The sequence below is a fragment of the Capricornis sumatraensis genome, chromosome 6 (genome assembly GCF_032405125.1).
Source record: "Capricornis sumatraensis isolate serow.1 chromosome 6, serow.2, whole genome shotgun sequence".
NCBI classification, from domain to species: Eukaryota; Metazoa; Chordata; class Mammalia; order Artiodactyla; family Bovidae; genus Capricornis; species Capricornis sumatraensis.
The window spans coordinates 33,763,670-33,789,440 of NC_091074.1; the positions used below are offsets into that span (position 1 = coordinate 33,763,670).

Below are 25,771 nucleotides of genomic sequence, written 5' to 3' on the forward strand. Positions count from 1 at the left end.
AAGGGTTCTATGAAGATCTACAAGACCGTTTAGAACTAACACCCAGAAAAGATGTTCTTTTCATTATAGGGGACTGGAATGCAAAAGTAGGAAGTCAAGAAACACCTGGAGTAACAGGCAAATTTGGCCTTAGAGTACAGAATGAAGCAGGGCAAAGGCTGATAGAGTTTTGGGAAGAGAATGCACTGGTCATAGCAAACACCCTCTTCCAACAACACAAGAGAAGATTCTATACATGGACATCACCAGATGGTCAACACCAAAATCAGCCTGATTATAGTCTTTGCAGCCAAAGATGGAGAAGCTCTACACAGTCAGCAAAAACAAGACCAGGAGCTGACAGTGGCTTAAATCATGAACTCCTTATTGCCAAATTCAGGCTTAAATTGAAGAAAGTAGGGAAAACCACTAGACCATTCAGGTATGACCTAAATCAAATCCCTTACAATTATACAGTGGAAGTGAGAGTTACATTTAAGGGACTAGATCTGATACAGTGCTGGAGACCATCCCTAAGAAAAAGAAATGGAAAAAAAGCAACATGGCTGTCTGAGGAGGCCTTAAAAGTAGCTGTGAAAAGAAGAGCTGTGAAAAGCAAAGGAGAAAAGGAAAGGTATACCCATTTGAATGCAGAGTTCCAAACAACAGCAAGGAGAGATAAGAAAGCCTTCCTCAGCGATCAGTGCAAAGAAACAGAGGAAAGGAATAGAACTGGAAAGAATAGAGATCTCTTCAAGAAAATTAGAGACACCAAGGGAACATTTCATGCAAAGATGGGCTCAATAAAGCACAGAAATGGTATGGACCTAACAGAAGCAGAAGATAGTAAGAGGTGCCAAGCATACACAGAAGAACTGTATAAGAAAGATCTTCACGACCAAGATAATCATGATGGTGTGATCACTCACCTACAGCCAGACATCCTGGAATGTGAAGTCAAGTGGGACTTAGGAAGTATCACTACAAAGCTAGTGAAGGTGATAGAATTCCAGTTGAACTATTTCAAATCCTAAAAGATGATGGTGTGAAAGTGCTGCACTCAATATGCCAGCAAATTGGGAAAACTCAGCAGTGGCCACAGGACTGGAAAAGGTCAGTTTTCATTCCAATCCCAAAGAAAAGCAATGCCAAAGAATGCTCAAACTACCACACAATTGCACTCATCTCACACGCTAGTAAAGTAATGCTCAAAATTCTCCAAGCCAGGCTTCAGCAATACGTGAACCGTGAACTTCTGGATGTTCAAACTAGATTTAGAAAAGGCAGAGGAACCAGAGATCAAATGGCCAACATCCACTGGATCACGGAAAAAGCAAGAGAGTTCCAGAAAAACATCTATTTCTGCTTTATTGACTATGCCAAAGCCTTCGACTGTGTGGATCACAATAAACTGTGGAAAATTCTGAAAGAGATGGGAATACCAGAGCACCTGACCTGCCTCTTGAGAAATCTGTATGCAGGTCAGGAAGCAATAGTTAGAACTGGACATGAGTCAACAGACTGGTTCCAAATAGGAAAAGGAGTACGTCAAGGCTGTATATTGTCACCCTGCTTATTGAACTTCTATGCAGAGTACATCATGAGAAACGCTGGGCTGGAAGAAGCACAAGCTGGAATCAAGATTGCCAGGAGAAATATCAATAACCTGAGATATGCAGATGACACCACCCTTATGGCAGAAAGTGAAGGAGAACTAAAGAGCCTCTTGATAAAAGTGAAAGAGGAGAATGAAGAAGTTGGCTTAAAGCTCAACATTCAGAAAACGAAGATCATGGCATCTGGTCTCATCACTTCATGGCAAATAGATGGGGAAACAGTGGAAACAGTGGTGGGCTTTATTTTTCTGGGCTCCAAAATCACTGCAGATTGTGACTGTAGCCATGAAATTAAAAGACGTTTACTCCTTGGAAGGAAGTTATGACCAACCTAGACAGCATATTAAAAAGCAGAGACATTACTTTGCCAACAAAGGTCCCTTTAGTCAAGGGTACGGTTTTTCCAGTGGTCATATATGGATGTGAGAGTTGGACTATAAACAAAGCTAACTGCAGAAGAATTGATGCTTTTGAACTGTGGTGTTGGAGAAGACACTTGAAAGGAGATCCAACCAGTCCATCCTAAAGGAGATCAGTCCTGGGTGTTCATTGGAAGGATTGATGTTGAAGCTGAAACTCCAATACTTTGGCCACCTCATGTGAAGAGCTGACTCATCTGAGAAGACCTTGATGCTGGGAGGGATTGGGGGCAGGAGGAGAAGGGGATGACAGAGGATGAGATCGTTGGTTGACATCACTGACTCAATGGACATGGGTTTGGGTAAACTCCGGGAGTTGGTGATGGACAGAGAGGCCTGGCGTGCTGCAGTTCATGGGGTCGCAGAGTCGAACACGACTGAGAGATTGAACTGAACTGAGCGTGATCTTTCTAAAACATGAATCAGATCACACAGTGCCTCTGCTTAGATTATCTAGTATTTTTTCAGTGTAGTTAGAACAAAATTTCAAGCTTCCGTTCATGACCAACTATCCTCTAGGTGTTCAGGCCAGCTGCCTACATCCTAGCTCCTTATCTCACTGAGGTCACACTCCCCATGGATTGCTGTGTCTCTGGCCACACTGGCCTTTGGTCCCTTCCTCTGGAACATCAGCACATTTGTCCCAGCTGTTCCCTTTCCCCGACATCCTCCACCTGAAGACTTCTGCACAGTTATCTTCTGGTCATTCATGTTTCCACACAAATGTCACCTCCTACTGGGGCCTCCAACATGTCATATAAAGCACGCATGCCACCACTCCCCTGCCTATCATTACATAGCTTGCTGCCAATTTTACTTTCTTCCTAAGCACTAGAACTACCCAAAATTATCTTACTTGTGTGTTCTCTGCCTCTCACTCCTCACCAGGTAACTTCCCTAAAGTCAGGGATCACATCCCTCTTGTTCTCTTCTTTATTCCTACCACTTAGTTCTGGCACACAGTAGGTCCTTGATAAATATCTAGTAAATGAATATATATGTACATGTAGTATACTATGCACATTATCTGGGTTTGTTTTTGTTGTTATAATAACCCTGAGAGGCAGGGAGAGGATTTCCATCTTTTATATAGATAAGGGCTTCCCGGGTGGTGCTAGTGGTGGAGAACCTGCCTGCCAATGCAGGAGACGTGAAACACGAGTTCGATCCCTGGGTTGAGAGGATCCCCGCGAGGAAGGCATGGCAACCAACTCTAGTTCTCTTCCCTGGAGAATTCCATGGCTAGAGGAGCCTGGCAGGCTCCATAAGGTCCATAAGGTCTCAAAGAATTGGACACTGAAGTGACTTAGCATGCAAGGAACTTAGGCTCAGAAAAGCCCCAGGGTTTGCCCAAGGGCAGAAAGCAAGCAAAGAGTAGGGCTGAACTAGATCCCAGAACTCTGACCTGAAGTTCGGTCCTTGTAACCAGAGATCCCAAATCCTTGTCTGTGGACTGGCTGCCTCAGAACCCCCAGGACACTTGTTAAAAACATAATCTGTCCTGCTATATATAAAATAGCTGCCTCGCTATGTAATAAAAACAACTTTGCCAATGGGGAAAAGCAGGTTAGGGACCAGAGAGTTTCAGACTCACAATTACCAAGTTATTTTTCCTACAGGAATTTTAATAATAAAGGTGGTTTTATAGCTGCAAGTGTATAGCTATAAAATTCAAATGTCACTGAATTAAATCCAGCTCTTAATTAATTACATTGAGCTTTTGCTGAAAGTAACAACTGTGCATCCTGTCACGAGAGGCACTTTTGTTAGCACAGGCTACTTAGGTGTTATTACCTTCATTATTAAGACAAAGCACAGAGTTACTGAAGCATTTACAGTTAACAGAAGTTTATACTGAACATGATTCTTCTTAATCATTGACCCTATTAAATCTATTAGAAAAAGCACAGTTACCAAAGCATCTACAATTGATAGAAGTTTATATTGAACATGATTCTTCTTAATCAATTGAACTTCCTACATCTATTAGAAAAGCTTGTACATATTATTGAGTCATACAGTTAGACCTTCTAAACCTGACACTCAGGTGGTAGGATGGAAGCTCTAGTTTCTATTTTGAACAAATTCTGAGGCATTTCTGACATGTAGCCAGGTTTGTTCATTAACGAATTACACTGTGTTACTTTTTCTTGAGTCCTGGTGAGAGCTGAGGTTTTTTTGAAAGCCCACTAGTTCAATATCAGAAAATTTCAGGTTGAAAACATGCACTCCAAAGTTCACTGCAGCACTATTTACAATAGCCAAGGCATGGAAACAACCTAAGCATCTCTCAGCACAGGCATAGACCAAGAGGATGTGGTACATATTACAATGGAATATTACTTGGCCATGAAAAAGGACAAAATGGCATTTGCAGCAACATGGATGGGCCTAGAGATCATTATACTAAGTGGAGTAAGCCAGAGAAAGATGAACATCACATGATATAACTTCTATGTGGAATCTAAAAAAAATGAACACATTTTCAAAACAGAAACAGACTCACAGGTCTTGTAATCAAAGTTAAGGATACCAAAGGGGAGATAGGGAGGGAAATGAGTAGGTAACATGCACACACACACATACATGTATAACTGATTCACTTTGCTGTATACCTGAAACTAATACAACATTGTAAATCAACTATATTTCAATAAAAATTTAAAAAAAGAAAAAGGAAAAATAATTTAAGTCCACTTTCAATCACCTAGATAGATACCTAGTGATGTGCGTACTGCTGAGAAAGGCCACGCCTGTGTTTGTGCTTGATTACAATCCCATCAGCTGCTGCTGCTGCTGCTAAGTCGCTTCAGTCATGTCCGACTCTGTGCGACCCCATAGATAGCAGCCCATCAGGCTCCGCCATTCCCGGGATTCTCCAGGGAAGAACACTGGAGTGGGTTGCCATTTCCTTCTCCAATGCATGAAAGTGAAAAGTGAAAGTGAAGTCGCTCAGTCGTGTCCGACTCCCAGCGACCCCATGGACTGCAGCCTACCAGGCTCCTCCATCCACGGGATTTTCCAGGCAAGAGTGCTGGAGTGGGGTGCCATTGCCTTCTCTGCTAGTAGTACTTTAATTATGGAAGTTAATTAGAGGAAAAAGAGAGATGCAGAGACGGAGTGAAATGATAAATTATACATTTGTACTAAGACAATGTTAAAGAAGGTCTGACCAAAACGACTTTTACAATGAGCAAAACAAAACCAAAAAAAGAGACTGATTCAGGGAGCTGGTATATATACCTGAGCAGACCCTGGGCTAGAACTCTCTGTTCCCATAGCATGGGGCACACACCCTGACTGTTGGAGCTGATGGGGCCACCTGAGGGAGGGTGCAGCCACCAATGTCTCTGGCCAGATCCAGAGAAGTGATAGGAGGCCTGGACAGGACAAGGACCAATGTTTTCCTTTCAATAAACAAAAACATAATCCTAAATTAAAAAAAAAAAAAAAAGAGGCTGAGCTGTAGTCATGGAATGTCTGCAGTGTGGGTGGAGCCTCACTGTTAGGACCATGTTCACCTGTAGTCGGGTCATCTCTGCGGGTCAGCATCAGCTAGCAGATTACAAGTGTATTGATTTTTGGAAATTGTCAGGGCTTACAGATCACTCTTTCATTGAATCTGCAAACTGGTCATATATATAAATAAAAGAAGAACAAGGAAATAGAAACAAAGGCAAGCGTTTCAATTTATCACAACCAACATAAAGAAGCAAGCCTCTTCAAGAGTCAGAAAAATAGAAGCATTGAAAGAATCATTTCCTGTAGACCTCATGAAACTGCTTAGCTTTTGGATCATGGCTCCTGTTGAAAAGAGATGGAACAGGGGGTCCAGAGCCTCCGTGGTAAGCAAGGGCAGCCCCGGCACAAGGGTGAACCTGCGTTAGCTAACACCTGCCTATCAATATCCAGTGATGTGGGGGCGTGCCACCTTGGGCCGCCTTTACAGAAGAGACGTTCGACCAAACAGGCACTGTCCTGACCTGGGAGGACCGGCAGCTGGAGAGACAGGCAGGGACGGATGAGCAGCCCCGGGAGCAAATGCTTGGAACTGTTAATACATTCCTGTGCATAGTCTGGGCTCTGGCTCATGCCTCTTTCCCTCATGTGTGACTCTGGGTAAAATCAAAATCCAGTGGGAAAAAATCTGAATATATGTGCTTGAAAAATATCTTTGGCCCAGTATAAAGGTGATGGAGAGAGGAGCCAGCGGAGATGAAGGTTTCTTGTTTGAGTGCAGCCAAGTACAGAGAGCATTGAAAGCAACTTTTTCTCAGGTCTGAAGTCCAGGTCTCTGCTAACAGCAACTTTGTTTTCAATAGCACGATGGCAGAGACAGATCTGTTATCAACCAAATCCTTTTCTTTTCCTTCCTGGGCACACAGTTAGGTCATTTGTCAGCCTCTCTGCAGTGAGATGTGGGCAAGGTGCTGGTTTCTAGCAGATGAAATGTGAGTAGAAGTCAACTGTGCCATTTCTTGACCCAAACCACAAAAACCCTCTTGTGAAATAATTTGTTTTAGATGTTAGGTGAGTGAGAAAAAAAAAATCTGTTTTAGCCATCATATACTTATGGTTTGTTTTGTTAAGCAGGCAAATAGAAAAAAGGGGCCTAATAAGCGCACATGCTAATTATTCCGTGTTTAATCTTCTTTCCCCTCTTCTAACATGATGAGTCACAAATGGCATTTGAAAATGGTTCTCTACGATCCTTAGCCATCAAAAATAACAAGGATCTACTCTATAGTACAGGGAACTATATTCAATATCTTATAATAACTTATAATGGAAGAGTCTGAAAAAGAACACTATATATATACATATATATATATCTGAATCAATTTGTGGTACACCCAAAACATTGTAAGGCAACTATACTTCAGTAAAAAAATAAAAATTGAAAAATGAAGAGGAAAGAATGAATTGTACTTTGAACCCTTCAGTTGAGTAAGAAGCAATCTATCCCAGGAAGTGTGCCTGTGTATTCATTTGCAAGGAGAATGAGAAGACTTGTTAAAGGTGATGGGGAACCTGGGCAATAAAAGAAACTCGGACTGCAGGAGGCAGGTTTGGAGACAACACAAGAGCTCTGGGAAGGATGTAAAAATGGCAAATAGGTTTGAGATGATGGTGCTTAGCGTATGGCAGAGTCCTCCTGGAGCACTGCTCAGATAGAGATTCTGGGTTACATCCAGGAGGGCATGCACGTTTTATCACTCAGTCTCTCTGGGACCCCATGGACTGCAGCCCGTCAGGCTCCTCTGTCCATGGGATTCTCCAGGCAAGAATGCTGGCTGCTGCTGCTGCTGCTAAGTCACTTCAGTCCTGTGAGATGTTATTTCCTCCTCCAGGGGATAGTCTCAGCCCAGGGATCGAACCCCTGTCTCCTGCAGTGCCTGCATTGGCAGGCTGGTTCTTTACCACTGAGTGACCCGGGAAGATACACTCAGGAAGACTGAGCAGCAGCAAAAGAATGGGATAAATCATGATGCCTCCAGGGGGCATGGGTGTGAGAAGTGGTGCCTACATGACAGGTGTTCACACTCCATCCCTCAATAGCTGAGTGGCCTCGGGAGAGTTATTCAGTCTCTGTGTACCTTCATTTTCTACTTCTATGGTTGCTGAAAGCAGTAATGCTTGTAAAGCTGTTTGTACAACATGAGATCTGAATACATGCCAGCTATCATCAGCATGATCCCTGGTATGATACACAGCAAAAACACTGAGGAACAGTGTCTGGAACTTATGATAAACCAAGAAAACACACAGAAAGGACAAATGTAAAGACAGAAAGAAAGGAAAAAACAAGAAAGAGGAGAGGGAACAAATCTTTTAGTGAGAAGGAACTCGGGTGTCTCTATTTTGGAGAACTGTGAGGGTTTCAGGCTAACCAGAAGAAGAAATTATTTTCTCCTAGGGCTTCCCTTGTGGCTCAGCTGGTAAAGAATCCTCCTGAAATGCAGGCGATCTGGGTTCGATCTCTGGGTTGAGAAGATCCCCTGGAGAAGGGAAACGCTACCCACTCCAGTATTCTGGCTTGGAGAATATACAGCCCATGGGGTTGCAAAGAGTCGGACATGACTGAGCGACTTTCACTTGGCTTCTCCTGAAACTAGTATTAGTCTCTGGACAGACAGAGTGTCAAGTCACATATTGGAGACCTCAGAAAGTATCTACTTCCAGAGAAATTGTGAAACAATGCATGCCAGAGTAACTTGCTGGTGCCCTCATGACTCCGTTCAAGAAAATTGTAGTCAGATCCACAAAGGATCCAAATCTTAATTCAAGAGAAAAGTGAATAAGGCAGTGATGCCAAATAATTTAAATATTTGCATTCACAGCAGTAAGGTGTTTTAAATTTCATATGCTTTCACTATCTAACACTAAGAAAACTGTATTTTTCCAGATTTAATCAATGCATAATGCCTTGTAATTAGTGAGAATGCTTTAAGGAATGTTAGCCTCTGATTATACTACAATTTTCATAGGTTTCTCAGAAGGGCCACCAGAGTGAAATCTGTGAAAACTCCCTGAAATGAGAATTCTCAGTTGAAGAACTGAAGAACTCATGAGTCAAAATTTAAGGGACCACAATCAACATGAACCTATGAAAGCTTTTCTCAAAATACCAACATCATCTTGTACATTTGAAATCGGTAATGATATATCCTGATTGTTACCATCTCCTGCTGTCCAGAAACTTTTCAGGGTCTGGCTACCTGGCAGTTTCAACAAGAGTTGCTTTGTTACGGATAACAGTCATATTAAAATGCATGCTATTTTCTTTAGTCTGGGTCTCCTTCCAAGTGCCTTTCACATTTTATAGCTCAGGAATTTTTAACTCCTTCCTGCCCTTCGGTCCCTCTTGCAAAGTCTCCTTCACTTCCATTTCCTGCCTCCTGAATCAGTGTTTGTCATTTCAGTCAACTCCATATCCTTTCTCTTCACCAATTCTCTGATTCTTTTTCCCTTCATCTGTAATTTTCCCTAGATTTCATTGCAAAAGCTGTCCTTCTTTGCCATCTAGTTTTCCAGTCTCCAAAAGATAAAGGAAATAAATTTGCAAATGTTAGAATTTTAAGGGGAGTTTATAGCTGGTAGTGGTGGGTGGAGACTACTGTACTTTGTTTGTATATAAGAGATTCATAGAACTTTTAGGTCTAAAAAAGACCCAAGAGTGCATCTATTTAAAACCCCTCTGTTTACAATAAGGACACAAGTTTATAGTTCTAAATCTGCTCTGAGTTTTGCAATGAGACAAATACCCTAAAATCTTACCTATTCTATTGTTACAATAAGTTTCCCTTTTAGTAGTAGTGAAAAAAAATAAATGTTTCTCTCCCATCCAAACCATTACATGGTTTTACTTAGTGTAATCTAATAAAATAAATTATTATACTTCAGTGACACTCTGACTATGCTGGAAAATGAGGTGTAATATTTGAGGAGAGAATATAGAAAATGTTTGCTTGAACCAGTGGGCACTATAGCCTCCAGGCTATGTTCAGTCCACTCACATGCTTGGTCAGGAAAGAATTTTTAAAAATTTGAACTTGTTCAGTTCAGTCACTCAGTTGTGTCCAACTCTTTTCAAACTGCATAAACTGCAGCACGCCAGACCTCCCTGTCCATCACCGACTCCGAGTTCACCCAAACTCATGTGCATCCAGTCGGTGATGCCATCCAGCCATCTCATCCTCCATCGTCCCCTTCTCCTCCTGCCCCCAATCCCTTCCAGCATCAGGGTCTTTTCCAATGAATCAACTCTTCGCATGAGGTGGCCAAAGTATTGGGGTTTCAGCTTCAGCATCAGTCCTTCCAATGAACATCCAGGACTGGTGTCCTTTAGGATGGACTGGTTGGATCTCCTTGCAGTCCAAGGGACCCTCAAGAGTCTTCTCCAACACCACAGTTCAAAAGCATCAATTCTTCGGGGCTCAGCCTTCTTCACAGTCCAACTCTCACATCCATACATGACCATGGGAAAAACCATAGCCTTGACTAGATGGAGTTTTATTGGCAAAGTAATGTCTCTGCTTTTCAATATGCTATCTAGGTTGGTCATAACTTTCCTTCCAAGGAGCAAGCATCTTTTAACTTCATGGCTGCAATCACCATCTGTAGTGATTTTGGAGTCCCCAAAAATAAAGTCTGACACTGTTTCCACTGTTTCCCTATCTATTTCCTATGAAGTGATGGGACCAGATGCCATGATCTTAGTTTTCTGAATGTTGAGCTTTAAGCCAACTTCTTCACTCTCCTCTTTCACTTTCATCAAGAGGCTTTTTAACTCCTCTTCACTTTCTGCCATAAGGGTGGTGTCATCTGCATATTCCAGCTTGTGTTTCTTCCAGCCCAGCGTTTCTCATGATGTACTCTGCATATAAGTTAAATAAGCAGGGTGACAATATACAGCCTTGACATACTCCTTTTCCTATTTGGAACTAGTCTGTTGTTCCACGTCCAGTTCTAACTATTGCTTCCTGACCTGCATATACATTTCTCAAGAGTCAGGACAGGTGGTCTGGTATTCCCATCTCTTTCAGAATTTTCCAGTTTATTGTGGACTCAGTTAAAAAAAAAAGGAGAAATTAAAAAAAAAAAGTGTGTGTGTGTGTGTGTGTGTGTGTGTGTGTGTGTGTGTGTGTGTTTTGGTTTGTCTTATATGGAAAAATTGGAAGGTCTACCAACATTAGATTTGTGATTTTCTTGGGCTATAGTCCACGGGTCGCAAAGAGTCAGACAGGACTGAGCGACTTCACTTTCACTTGGCAATAGAAAGGTAAAAACGAGCTGTGCCCTTCAGATAGGGTGTGGTACTGTCCATACTCTAATCCTTGGAATCTGTGACTATGTTATATTACATGACAAAAGGGAATTAAAGTTGCAGTTGCAATTAAGATTGCTAATGAACTGACATTAAAATAGTGAGATTACCCTAGATTATCTAGGTAGGCCAGTCTAACCATTTGAGCTCCTAAAATTAAAAGAGGGATACTGAAGAGCTTGTGGGAGAGAGGCAATATGAGGAAGACTCAGTCTCCAACTGTTAGCTTTGAGATGGAGGAAGAGGGCCAGAAACTAAGGAATGCAACAGCCTCTAGAACCTGCCAATGGGACTCAGTTTACAGCCAGCAAGAAATCAGGGATCTCAGTCCTAGGTCACAATGACCTAAATTCTGCCAACAATCCCAATGAACAGGAAAAGCATTTTCTCCTGGAGTTTATAGGAAGAAGTGCACCCCTTTGACACCTTGGTTTTATCCTGGTAAGACTGTACTGGACTTTTGGCCTACAGAACTCTAAAACAAAATATTTGTGTTTTAGGACTCTAAGTTTGTGGTAAATCGTTAGGGCAAAATGAAAGAATAATATGCAGGCCATATACACTGCCTATATCACCAAAGTTACTACTTTGACAAAGAAGATGTATAAACGAGTAATAAGCATGAGAAAAGATGCTCAACATCGTTAGTCATCAGGGAAATGTAAATTAAAGTCACAATAAATGGTCACTTTACATCCACGAGGATAGCTATAATTAAAAAAAATAGACAGTAACAGATGTGGTGAGGATGTAGACATTGGAATCCTTATACTGTTGATGGAAATGCAAAATGGTGCAGCTACTTTGAAACACAGTTGACAATTTTTTAAAAAGTTACACATAAATGCCATACAACCCAGCAATTCTACTCTTAGGTATATACACCCAAGAGAAATGAAAAGATGTCCACACAAAAGCTTGCACATAAATGGTCACTGCAGCACTATTCATGACAGCCAAAACCTGGAAATAATCCCAATGTCCATCGACTAATGAGTGGAAGAAAATGTGGTATATTCGTACAATGGAATACTATTACTCCACCACAAAAAGGAATGCAGCATACATGTCACAACATGGGTGAATCCTGACCACATTATGCTAAGTCGCTAACAAAGGACCATGTAGGACCCCACTTATTCAAAGTATCTGGAATAGGTCAACCCTGGGATTTCTTCGGAAGGAATGATGCTAAAGCTGAAACTCCAGTACTTTGGCCACCTCATGCGAAGAGTTGACTTATTAGAAAAGACTCTGATGCTGGGAGGGATTGGAGACAGGAGGAGAAGGGGACGACAGAGGATGAGATGGCTGGATGGCATCACGGACTCGATGGATGTGAGTCTGAGTGAACTCCGGGAGTTGGTGATGGACAGGGAGGCCTGGTGTGCTGCAATTCATGGGGTCGCAAAGAGTCGGACACGACTGAGCGACTGAACTGAACTGAACTGAACTGAACTGGAAGAGGCAGGTCCATGAAGACACAGTACACTAGTGGTTACCGAGGCCTGGGGGACATGGGGTGACTGGGAAGGGATGGCTAAGAGGTGTGGAATTTATTTTGGGATAATGAAAATGTTCTAAACATTTGAGTGTGGTGATGAATGTACAACTCTGAATGTACTAACAGCCACGGAATTGTATACTTTGAATAGTTGATTTGTTACAGTATGTGAATTACACTTCAACAGTGTTTTTAAGAAAACAACAATCTTGGTTTGTTGTGATGATGGTTATACAACTTAAAAAATTTGCTAAAATATCACTGAATTGAACACTTACTATGGGTGGATATTATGGGATGTAGATTATGCTTCCAGAAAATTGATAAAATGATTTAAATCTAATTTAACCTTTTCTTGAGGAGTCAGGGTCAACAGTGTGACTACTAATTAATTATCTTGCACAAAAAATATGAAGGGCTTGGTATTTCTTTGCTTTTGCAATTCTGTGTAGTTGGTGTGCCTTTGACATTGCAGGGCCCGTAGGGTCTAAGGGCTTCCCTGATGGTTCAGATGGTAAGGAATTTGCCTGCAATGCGGGAGATCCAGGTTCTATCCCAGGGCTGGGAAGATCCCCTGGGGTCTCAAGAGTTGGACATGACTGAGCGACCAACACTGGGAACTAAGGAAGTCTAGGGCTTCGATTATCCTCACCTACACATCCCCAGGCTGCCTGGCTTCCTTTTCCTCCCTTGTTTCAATCACCATTCCCTAAACATATTTTTTACCAATGCCAGTATGTCAGACTACTACCATTACCTCTACTGATGATTCAGTTGAAGTTAACGACTCCCCAGGACTCTAAGGCAGCAACCTCTTTTGCATGTTCCACTGCAGAGTCCCAGATGAGGGACCCCATACCTAGGACAGCTGCATGGTGCTACAGCCTCTTCAAGGAACAACACTCCAAGGGTATGGTACCCACTTATTCCTTGGAAGAAAAGTTATGACCAACCTAGATAGCATATTGAAAAGCAGAGACATTACTTTGCCAACAAAGGTCCATCTAGTCAAGGCTATGGTTTTTCCTGTGGTCATGTATGGATGTGAGAGTTGGACTGTGAAGAAGGCTGAGCACTGAAGAATTGATGCTTTTGAACTGTGGTGTTGGAGAAGACTCTTGAGAGTCCCTTGGACTGCAAGGAGATCCAACCAGTCCATTCTGAAGGAGATCAGCCCTGGGATTTCTTTGGAAGGAATGATGCTAAAGCTGAAACTCCAGTACTTTGGCCACCTCATGAGAAGAGTTGACTCATTGGAAAAGACTCTGATGCTGGGAGGGATTAGGGGCAGGAGGAAAAGGGGACGACAGAGGATGAGATGGGTGGATGGCATCATCGACTCGATGGATGTGAGTCTGAGTGAACTCCAGGCGTTGGTGATGGACAGGGAGGCCTGGCGTGCTGCGATTCATGGGGTCGTAAAGAGTCGGACACGACTGAGCGACTGAACTGAACTGAACTGAACTGAACTGAACCTGTCTCACCACCCATCCTTCCCTCATTCCATTGAACAGACGTGGGAATTGCTTTTTCAGGATGTGAGATGGGCTAGGCTAGATTATTTCCTTGTTTGCTTCCTCTATTCCGCTGGGGAGCAGAGAAAGTTAATTCTCCTGCTATACTCTCATCCCTTTCATTTGAATTCTACGAAAGCTAGGCTTCTTCAGTGAGCATCTATACATACTGAGGAAAACTTCAGAATCTTGGTTACTCAGTATTGTAACAGATAATGAGGACCCTTGATGGCAGCTTGGATGAGTCAATGGCCATCACCCTGATGTTCAGAGCATCACTAGGAACACAGATAAACTTCTGTGCTTTTCCCTCTGATTTGGTGCACTGGGGCAAATCTTTCATTGCTGGCTGTCACCACGGTGACAAAGTCCTCTCTGAGCCTAACTCTCTATGCAGCAGAATCCTCCCCTGGTGAACAGAGTTGCTGGATGAAGAATTCAGAAATGCCAATTTGAAATGACTTACATTATGAAAAGCTTACAAAACTGCTTGTCTTTATTGCAGCTACTAAATCATAATGAGGAGGGGGCTGAGAAAGGAGAATGAAAAAAAAAAAACAGCCCAACTGCCTTTTATTTTTATTTTCCCAGTGAGGTTTCTGTGATCTCTTTATTAGACACAATATGTGTCAGCTATTCAACTCATAGGAAAGCAGAAAAACATGCCAGGAAAGGAGAAATATTTTCTGTCTCTTTCTTCCTGCGAACACTTGGGATGAGCTCATCTGTGTTCTCTCTTTTCAATGAAAGATATGCTTATCCCTCAGCCCCCATCTTCTTCTCATTTTCCATTGATGATGTCAAGCAGGCCTTACAGTATCTCTTTTGTGATCTTATAAAATCAATGACAACCAAATACGTTTCCCTTATGGCTATGACTTCATCAGTGGGCCACACCTGGATGGGCCTCATCTGCATTGGTAAGCAGAGTTCCCCCTCCACTGGTCCAGACTGAAGCAATTTACCAGGAAACTACTGCTTTCCTTCAAAATGCTGCCTATGCTGCTCGGATCTGGCAGTTTTCTGAGCAATGTTGGCTGAATGCAGAATCTCACTAGTCAAGGTGGCTCTCCAATCTTCGTGCCTTGTTGTGCACAACAGAAATTCTCCTTTACCTATGGCTACAAATGCACACAAACTCAACTGTCCTTCAACGTGTTAGGTATGTGACCTTTTGGTGACATTCTTAAACTCCTCCCAAGCCGCTGCTACCCTCCCCTCCCGTCTACTTTCTGAGCAGTGAAACATCCAGCGAAGCATCCAGTTGAGTCCAGTTTAGGACAGAAAGGAGTTTTGTGCCACTGGGCCTACATGGCCGTGAGTTTCTGGAACCAGGGAGGTAGGTAGCGAAACATTAGGCATCTCCACCCTGAGAGGTACTCGTAAAGTACTCTCAAAATCTTTGGGACTTAAAAGATAAAATCAACATATACTGATGAATTTAGAGAGAAGCAAAGACAATTTAGAGAAGCAAAGAAGCTCTAAAGACAATATTTTACAGGCTTAAATAAGGCAGAGTAGGAAGGTTTGGTATATCTAAGACTGAGTACCAATGGACCTACCATAAACCTGAGCAGCAGAACTGAGAACACACTCAACTCAGAGGATGGGGGAACAGGAATGGTCTAATGATGGGCCACGGAGGGTTCATCAGCTCTCCCTTCCTCTCCCATGTGAAACAGTCCTCGTGTAGCCACCTCCCTTGCTCTGAATCCAGGCACACTCCAACCACTTTTCAGATAGCTAATTCAGCTTTCCCCTTGACATTGAGACGTTGAGACATTAGACAGAGGTGCTCTACAAAGGGTTTGTGAGCATTCCAGTCTCTGAAAAGGAATCTCCCCTACTCTAAAAATAACCTGGCTTTTGCTTTATCTTCACAATAATAATAATAAGAATGAACAAGTATTGAGTGCTTGCTACATGCCAGGCATACTTATAAGCATTTTACATGAATGAAGGCATTTAATCTCCACAAGAACCTTCTGAGTCAAACACTATTATTATCACCATAAGTCAAATAAGGAAACTGAGTCAGAGAGGATGAAGAAGCTGCTCAGGAATATGTAGCTTGGACGTGACAGAGTCAGGTTTAAATCCAGACTGTGAGGCTCTGGAGCCTGCAGGCTTAACTGCCACATTATGCTTGTTCTCGTGAATTACTATGAACAAATTTCCCCACATCTGGTCAATTCAGGTGCATTAGCAAGACCCAAGCAAGACTTGGGTCTTGCTAATGTCAAGGGGACACCTGAGTGCTTTGAGCCTCAAACAAAATCCTTTTTTTTGGGGGGGGGGCTGCATTTATACTGAAGTCGAGGTAAAAAACAAAACACAAAATCCACAACTCTACAATGTCTTTTAAAGCATAGAGGTACTGAGGTTTACCATGAGGGGCTGATCACGAGTGAGTTGGCAGGCTCTACAGTCCATGGGGTCCCGAAGAGTTGGACACGACTGAACTGAGCATGAGCACAAAGACAGAGCTGAACTAGCTCCTAATGGGCTTCTCTGCTGGCTCAGATGGTAAGGAACCTGCCTGCAATGCAGGAGACCTGTGTTCAAGCCCTAGCTCAGGAAGATCCCCTGGCGGAGGCATGGCAACCCACTCCAGTCCTCTTGCCTGGAGAATCCCATGGACAGAGGAGCCTGGCAGGCTACAGTCCGTGGAGTTACAGAGAGTTGCACACGACTGAGCGACTAACACTTATGAAGTATTGGTTAAGCCAGAAAGTTCGTTTGGCTTTGAGTTCTGGAAAAACCCTAACGAACTTTTTGGCCAACCCAATACTTGCAAATTTTCGGTGTGAAGATGTACAGTGAAAAATGCATGGATGCAAAGTTGGGCTAATGTTTTACATATTTTAGAACTGATTTCAGGATGTGTTTCATCTTAGAAGAGCTAGAGGAAGAAAGAGAAATATTTATTAGGTGTGAACTATGTGCCTGGCTTTGGGCTCAGGGCTTTTTCACATGTGCAATCTTATTTACCCTCATAACAATCTTGTAACATATGGTTAATTTCACTCTTACAGATGACAAGGAAGACTCAGTGAGCTTATACCCTTTGTTCAAGGTCACACAGCTAACGAACAGTAGAACGGTTTCCTTTAGATATGCCTCACATCTCCCCCCGTTGCACCCCTTACAACCCCCCCCCCGCACTTGCATGGTATTTGGGTTGTATCTTATACATGGCTATGCAGGATCTTAATGGGTACATTTGAAGGAAACTCTATCTCTTGATTCTCGGTGGTCACGTATACATCTATTGCCTTCACTAGTCTGTAAGCATCACAGATCACAAAACTCAGGTCTAACTTACTGCTCCACACTGATAATACTTGGCAGAGGATGTGCTCAGAACAGTAGCTGGTGAGTCACTTTAAAACTGTAAGAGTAGACATTGACGTCGGGCTAGGTGATAATCCCAGGTAAAGATACAAATACAATCTTGAAGCAACATCTCCATTTTGATCCTTAACTTTCAGAGGGATTGTCTGACAGACTTGCCAGCAGACCTGAACAGACCCCACCACTGAAGACAAAGACACAGCTCCCTAAGCTCTGGGTGGTGTCCGTGAACTACTTCATCGCTCAGCTCCTTCCCTCCTTCTTCCCCGGTGCCTCTTTGGCTGCTCTCTCTCTTTCCTGGCTTTGAACATTTTGGCAGCCTCCAATAGCTCCTCTTCAAAGAGCTGAAGACAAGCCTGATGTTACAATTGCCTTGCTTAATTCCAGACAGGTTTCCATGAATCATATTAAATTCAGGTGAACAAAGGGTATTTAGTCTGTGACAGAGCTGAACCGTATCTGGATAAATATAAACAAGAGGGTTAATCCTGTAAGAGCCACTATTTGCCAGCAGTTGGAAGGCTGTCCGCACTGCCCTGGCCAAGGCAGACTGTGCTGGGGGGCGGGTAAGGCAGAAGAGAATTAACCAGATGGGTGCCAAGCATCTGGACTCTGTACAAAGAGGGGCATAAAGATTATGACTGGAATACATTAGGAACAAAGCAAATGTTCTATTAAAAAAAAGGCATTAATAATAGTCTGTAATCCACCTCAGGGCCCCTCAGCTGGCCTTACTGTTTGTGGACTTTCATCCTCTCTGCAGAGCGTCCTGCTCAAGGTCCCTTCCCAGACCAGCCTGAGGTCATGGGGCTAGAAATACTGTTGCTAAACAGATATGCAAGGGAGTAGCATGTGTGACTGGAAAACGTGTGACAACATAATCCTGGCGTGGATGGATGAGGTCAGTGTGGGGTGATGTCGGCTTTTCTAGCAACGAATGAATCATCTCATGGGAGCGGCAATCGAAAAGAATAAATACAAACACATGCAACACACCGCCACAAAGGCTGCATGGCCCAGACCTGAGGAAGGGGAGCCCAGATTGAAAGCATCAGTGGGGAGACGAGGGGACCATGATCTGGGGGTTAGGAGACCTCAGTTCCCTTCTCCCAGCCACCAGCTGAGAGGCTGCGTGACCTCAGCTTGCCTGGTCGCTAAGAACTGTGGGCCCTGGTTCAGAGTTCAGCTTGTCTCTAAGGTCTCTTAGTTTTAAAGGCAAGGATCCGTCCTATGTAAGGAAGGTTTTATGAAACTGTCTTACTTTAAGACCACAACCTTACCAGGGGGAAAGATGGGAGAATGGACAGTAAGGGAATTTGGGATCAACATATACACACTGCTATGTTTAAAATGGATAACCAACAAGGACCTACTGTATAGCACAGGGAACTCTGCTCAACGTTACGTGGCAGCCTGGATGGGAGGGCAGTTCTAGGGAGAATGCATATGTGCAAATGCATGGCTGAGCCCTTTGCTATTCACCTGAAACTATTACAACACTGTTAATTGGCTATATCTCAAGATAAAATAAAAAAAATTTTTTTAAATAAAAAAATATATACCAAATTGCAACTGTGGAAGACACTGCACTCTGAATTGCGATTTTCTGATGTGGCCATGTATAGAATAGTTTGCCTAAGCTCTATGGATAAAGGTGAAGTACTGGCAGGTGCATTAGAGTAAAAGGTTGAAATAAACAGTTGGAGAGAAGAACACTTGTGCTCTAGCCCAAAATCACAGAATTCCAACTACCCAAGGGTCTTAAAGTTTCCTTTGTAATAGGTAGGAGGAGAAGTGAAAAGATCATTTGATGACCTTAGGTCATGAGTCATGTTCCCCCACAGACTACTTCCTTGTTTATATCTATGCTCATGCTCGTCCCTGCATTTCTGTTATCAAAATTCTACCCCAAGTCTAAGACTTCTCAGGTAGAATGAAACTGCACCCTCTTTGGTTATCAAAACTTACTTCATTCATTCTATCTCATATTACATGCTATCTTCATTTAATTACAATTATAGGTCACAAACTTCCAAAGGCAGGGAATGGATCTCATTTATGTCTGTCTCCCTGACCCCACTTAGCACGCTGTGGGCACCTACTCAGCAGTTTTCGAATTGAACAGGGGTTTTCACATTACCTGCTAACGTGATGGCAATGGAGACAGAATCATATCCCAAGGCATTTGAGGCATTACAAGTGTAGAAACCCACATCAGCTTCCACAGGTGCCAGGATCTGTAAGGAATCATCTGGCTGCAGAAGAATCCTGGAGCAACAGAAAAGAAATGTAGACCTGGTCAGGTCAGTTGACTCCTTTTTGGCAATGGACATGGGTAAAGCTGGAAGGAACCCCAGGGGATATTAAACAGAACCCTGTTTAACAACAGGCCCAAACTAGCCACAATGACACACGGGAAACCAGCCTCTCTTGCCACTTTGTTGAGTGTGATTCTGGAAGCGTGCCCAAATAAGGCGGTTTGGGATTGCTTATGCAGTTTGTTGACTGCTTGGGCTAAATGCTAATTGTTGGAGCAGACAGCCTATGGACACTGAATACGCATAACACATACACTGGGGGTGAGAGGAGACGTTAGAATGAATGGTGCAGATGGATTCGGGGAAGGCTTCAGGAAAAGGCAGAATTATAAGCGAAGAGTTATTAATGCTCTGGATGGTGGAAAGCAGGCAGAGCTTCCAGATATGGAGAAAGGCATCTGTTAAGGCTTGGAGGGGGAGAGTGGAAGTCAGAAATCGGTTGCTGACAAGAGGATGCTGAAGGACGCTGTATGTGTAGCTATGTCTCAATTCTATTGTCTTCATTAGTCTGTAAATATTACTGGGCACAAAAATTAGATCTTATTTATTGTTTCATTTCCCACAATTCTTGGCAGAGGGCCCTCTGTAGAGAAGATGTCAGAAGAATGAAGGCAAAGCCTGCCCGTCAGGGTCATGGTAGAGAGAATTCTAGAATAATCACCATGGAGTTCAGACACTTTGCTTTACCTGAAAGGGATTATGAGAATCAAATGGTGAGTACAAACTATGAGCTTCAAAATCCACACCTATCTCAGGCTATTTCTTTTTTTTTCCTAGATGGATGCCATTTCTAAGAAGTACCTTTTATGGTAGTTAAGCAGATGATGACTAATGATGACTTTAAGCTGATGTTATGGTGAGGCTGATGATAACTATAGTGTGTACGTGGAAGCAGGAAATCAAGAGGAGTTGAGGGAGGACTGGACGGGAACTTTAGGGATCCAGTGCCGGATCTGACTGGGCCTTAAGTCAATACATCATTCAACAGCATGGAAATGAGTTAGCGGTGGCTTTGCGGTTCCTGGAGTCCATCACTTCCATCTTTGCGATTCTTTCCACCTCCTTAGTAATTTCCAAAGCTTCCAAGAGCTTCCAACATATGTTCCCCTCATATTTTGGCATCCATCCAAGGGAGTCAAGCAGGTAAGGGGTTGCTTTTCAGGTAAGGCACAAAACAATACTTAATGATAAAATTAAGACTAGGATTCAGATCTCCTGTCCCACCAGCAGTCTCCCACCACACGCTCTTTTTCTTCACTATGTCTCTGCTGGGGCCTCTCCAGACTCTATTGGTATGTGTAGTTTGGCGTCACCTCTAGTCAGCTCTTAATTATTCTGAGGTGGGTGACTAGTCTGGCAATGAATCAGGCCTTCTCAAATCTGTTCTCGGCCTTGGAACTACTGCACTGCTTTTTCTTACCTCCTGTTGGAGGAAAAGGCAGGAGAGAGGAAAATCAGGGTTTGCATCAATCCAATCTCACTATGTATGGGCAGTTCTGGTAACAATGAGGAAGGAAACTGAAATACCTTAGCTAAACGGAAATTTCTGGATGATCGTGTTTTATTCAGTGCCATTTTAGACCATTACCGCTATTACAGGAACAGTCTGGCTTCTGTGGCATTGAAGGAGAGCTGAAACTTTGTGAGGGATGACAGAGAGGCTATGAGACACTGTGACTGGACTCATCCACTCATTCATTCACTCATCCACCCAAGTTAGGTGTTTTCTCTCAAAATTATCAATTACACTCTAATTAGTTAGTTTATTTCAAAGAGATAATATGAGAAAGATGATTGTATAATTTGCTTATCTTTGCTAAGCCATACAATATTTGGATAATATCTTTTTTTTTTTAGTAGGAATCTTAATAGATGCAGCATGGTATTATTGCTAAATCTTTTCACGTAGTCAGGCTGTTTTAGATTAAAAAAATGAAATGCTGACTTGATGATTGAAAATTTTATGATCTCTCAGGAATATGGATGCCTCCAAACCAATTTCCAAACAGGAATAATCAAAGCGGGCTTGACAAACTGATCACTTAAGATGACTGAACTTGCTATTGTTGTTCAGTTGCTATGTCATGTCCAACTCTTCGCAATCCCATGGACTACAGCACGCCACTCTCCTCCGTCCTCTGCTATCTCCGGAACTCAGTGGATCATTATTCAGTTTTACCATCCTCAAAAGGCAGGGATGAAGATTTGCTAAATTTCCAAGTCTGCTGGGATAGTTGCTTCTCTATCAGAGTTCTATCAGAAGGGGTTCTTGAAGAGAATATTTAGAAGAGGAGATTAGAAGGTAGGTCTTCTGAATTTGATTTTGTTTCTAAGATTTATGTAGCTACCATTGGCATAGCCCTTAATTTTTCTACATTTCAGCATATCAATTTCTAACACCCAGTTGAAGCATGTTTCCCCATCCAGCAGAAGGAACTGTTAAAATGAGGTGTATAAGGAAGCTGCAGACCCCCTCTTGGTATATCCCGTGACCCTTCCATTGGTAATGCTTCACACTGTGATAGAGAATTATAACTGAGGAACGACAGGGGATGAAAAGATTGTGAGGAAGGAAGTGAGAGGGGTTCATGATACTGGCCAATTTCCCACCGCCCCACCCCCCAGGTAATTTATTAGCTTCTATAGTCAGGTCATTTTGTTTTTTTCCCATAGAACTACTATACCTGCCTGATCTCATGCAGAGTGTAAACTCCACTCTCACATCGGGCCTGACCCAACTAACTCCTTTTAAGTAGAGGTAAGCTTACTGTATCAGTTCCTCCAGGCTACTGAGTGAGCCATGATACTTCCTGACTGTATGAGCCTGGAAAAGAACTCACACAAAATTGGTGAAGAGAACTGGGGAGATCCATCACATTGGGTACAAAGCTGTAAGGGTCTGAACTAAGATGGGAAAAAAAAAGAGAATTTAGATCTGAATATTTGGCATTCATACAGTCTTCTGTTCCACAGACTGCATACAAAGATATAGAAACTAAAGTATTTAACATCATAAAACAGTCTTAAATGTTGTCTCAAGACAAAATCTACACGGGATGAATCTGAATTTCTTGTTTAGTGCATATACTTAGAAATTGCTTGTAGTCATAAAACTGAACTCTTTAGCTCAAGGAGGTACATAGTTATTTGGCATCAAAATCAGGATTTGAAATAGGATTTCTTGGTCCAGTACTTTTTTTCAATCACATCTTTAATATGCCCATAAAATTGGTAGATGGGAGTTTGCAGGCTGCCACTAGGGGGAGCAATACTTCTGGAGAGGGCTCCCATGCAGGACTCTCTAGGAAATGTGACAAGGCAAAGAAAAGGGCTTGCTGGAGATTGAGGTTTACTTTAATTTATTTAGTCTGGCATCTAGAGAGAGTGAGACTCCTGGGGAAAAAAACATTTTCTTTGTATTTCAGGCATCTACTCTATTAATTTAACTTAATTTGTTGGTAGCTGATTTCTGTCAGCTTGTATTTAGGTTTCAGGTTTGACAGACCTGTTTTAGAATGTGCAGGCTCAGAAACATAGTGCTGCTTTCCAAACAAAACCAGAAAGATTTCTCTGGGGTTGTTTGGGAATTTATGGAATTAGAGACGAGGGGACACGGAATAGGGCATAATTAAGACCTACACAGCAAATGGTCCTATAGTCATATTAGGTATATTACTACTCATTGCTTTCCTTCCACACCTACATTCCCTTTTGGTTTATTGGGCTAAAACTTATTGCTTAATTTCTTCGCCCATTATTTTTAGCTAGGAAATGAAAGAGCAGTTTTGCTTTTCTGGGTGACCTTTACTTGTAAAGGTGACAGCCTGCCTTCTCAAGCATTCTACAAATTAAAGACCACCTGAGAGAGTACAAATAATTGTTTCAGTTACACAAGCCTTCATTGTCCAAATGAGTATGTTATGGACAAAGTGCTCCTGGGTTAGTCCTACCAAGCACATGCTGCTTGAGGTGGAGTTCTCTCCTCTGCATTTGCAAGGAGGTGTCTCTGGGTGTCTTGAGGAGAGGTCTAGAAATCTTGTACATGGGGTGGTATCATGACGCCTTCAAAATCCTTGGCTCAGTGGGGATACCACTGTATGTAACTGCCCACTTCTCAAAGTCATATCAACAACCAACCATGTGAAATTGCAGTGGGGGGAAAGGATTTCCAACTACAGTCAAGAGACATGGACTCAGATGGTGGTCTTAGGCAAGTGTTTCAGCTCTGTGAGCCTCTATGTTCCTTCTGCATACTGAGCAGAATACCTCAGAGAGATCTTGTGAGGATCAAATTAAGGAGTGAGGTTACAATTTCTGAAGAATTATTTCTAAGAAGTAGTTTCTCACTATTTTCTAAGTAAAAAGGCATCAGTTTAAGCATCAGATACATCTAATAAATTAGTAATTTTTAATGGTACAGGTAGGGGTAATCTACATTTCCATTTTGAAATTCCTCCTTGGAATTTCCAGTTGTCAGAGGAAAAATTTCAAGCTCTAGACACAGCAATACTCATTTGCTACACTGACCATGATGTACCATTTCAAGACTCTCATCCTAACAGATGATTCTTAAACCCATTTTCTCAACTAGAACTTGGAAATTATAGGTACATCCTTTCTCTTTAGAATAGTGTCTTCTTCATCTTTTCAAACTTATCTGTCCCACATTCTAGCACAAACTTATCTTTCCATTCAATATGGCCTCGTTGACTCTCCTTGTCCTTAGTTTTGAGCAGTGTTCATTTTCTTCCTCCTCCTGCTGATTCTTTCAAATTCTCCCCATCCCTAAAGAACAAGTTCTAGTTCAACCTTCTGCATTTCCACAGTCCACAAGAATCCCTTCTTTTCTTGATGTTACAGACGTGTTTTACCTTGTACTGTGAAGTCCTTTCACTCTACCACATCTCATCCCTTCAGTTAGATTGTAAACAAATACCTCAAAAGTTGTGGTACATATACACATTGGAATATTATTCAGCCATAAAAACGAACGCATTTGACTCAGTTCTACTGAGGCGGATGAACCTAGAACCTATTATACAGAATGAAGTAGGTCAGAAAGTGAAAGAAAAATATCATATATGAACACATATATATGAAATCTAGAAAGATGATACTGATAAACCTATCTGCAGGGCAGCAAAGGAGAGGCAGACATAAAGAATAGACTTGTGGACACAGGGTGACATGGAGAGGATGGGACAAATGGAGAGAGCAGTATCCAAACACACACATTAGCATATGTAAAATTAGACAGCTGGCGGAAATGTACTGTATGACGTAGGGAGCTCTAATCTGGTGTTCTGTGGCAACCTAGAGGGGTATGATGGGATGGGAAGTGGGAGGGAGGCTCAAGAGGAAGGGGACGTACATATACCTATGGCTGATTCATGTTGATATATGGTAGAAACCAACACAATACCATAAAGCAATCATCCTCCAATTAAAAAAAATACTTCAAGGACTCCTTTTTATAGTTGTCACTTCAGTATTCAGTGTAGTGCTGACATGCTAAATAAATGGGGATTCCCAGCTGGTAAAGAATCTGCCTGGCAATGCAGGAGATGCAAGAGACCTGGGTTTGATCCCTGGTCGAGAAGATTGCCTGGAGTAGGAAATGGAAACCCACTCTAGTATTCTTGCCTAGAAAAATCAATGGACAGAAGAGCCTGGCATGCTACAGTCCATGGGTTCACAAAGAGTCTAACAGGACTGAGCATGCACACACAATGAATGGGTACTTAATAGACACGTTTGTGCTGTGTTGAGTCACTCAGCCATGTCTGACTCTTTGCAACCCCGTGGACTGTAGCCTGCCAGGCTCCTCTGTCCATGGGGATTCTCCAGGCAAGAATACTGGAGTGGGTTGCCATGCCCTCCTGCAGGGGATCTTCCCAACCCAGGGATTGAACCCAGGTCTCCCTCATGGCAGGTGGATTCTTTACTATCTGAGCCACCAGGGAAGCCAAAACACTTGTTTAGTGGCCTTCCAAGCAGTGGAGCTGAAAATGATAATTTTGACAATATAGCACAGTGGATAAGAGCACAGACTCCAGAGCCACAGGGACTGGGCCCCAGCCTCCAGCTGTCCCACTCAGTATCTCTGTAACCTAGCACAAGTAATTTACTTCTGAGTGGCAAAGTTTTCTCACACACAGAATGAGGAGCATTATTGCACCAACTGAGGGGTGTTGTGAATATTCTATGTTGAGTTCAGGTATTTCAAAAACACAGAAAAGT

General features: G+C 42.5%; 1 protein-coding gene across 1 annotated transcript in view; it reads right to left on the reverse strand.

Moving 5' to 3' along the window:
* Nucleotides 1-25,771, reverse strand: part of ADAMTSL1 (ADAMTS like 1) — a 444,282-nt gene that overhangs the window by 109,208 nt on the left and 309,303 nt on the right. The window contains exon 20 of the mRNA XM_068973576.1: nucleotides 19,354-19,481. Coding sequence (XP_068829677.1) covers nucleotides 19,354-19,481 — 128 coding nt within the window. The remainder of the gene's footprint in view (nucleotides 1-19,353; nucleotides 19,482-25,771) is intronic.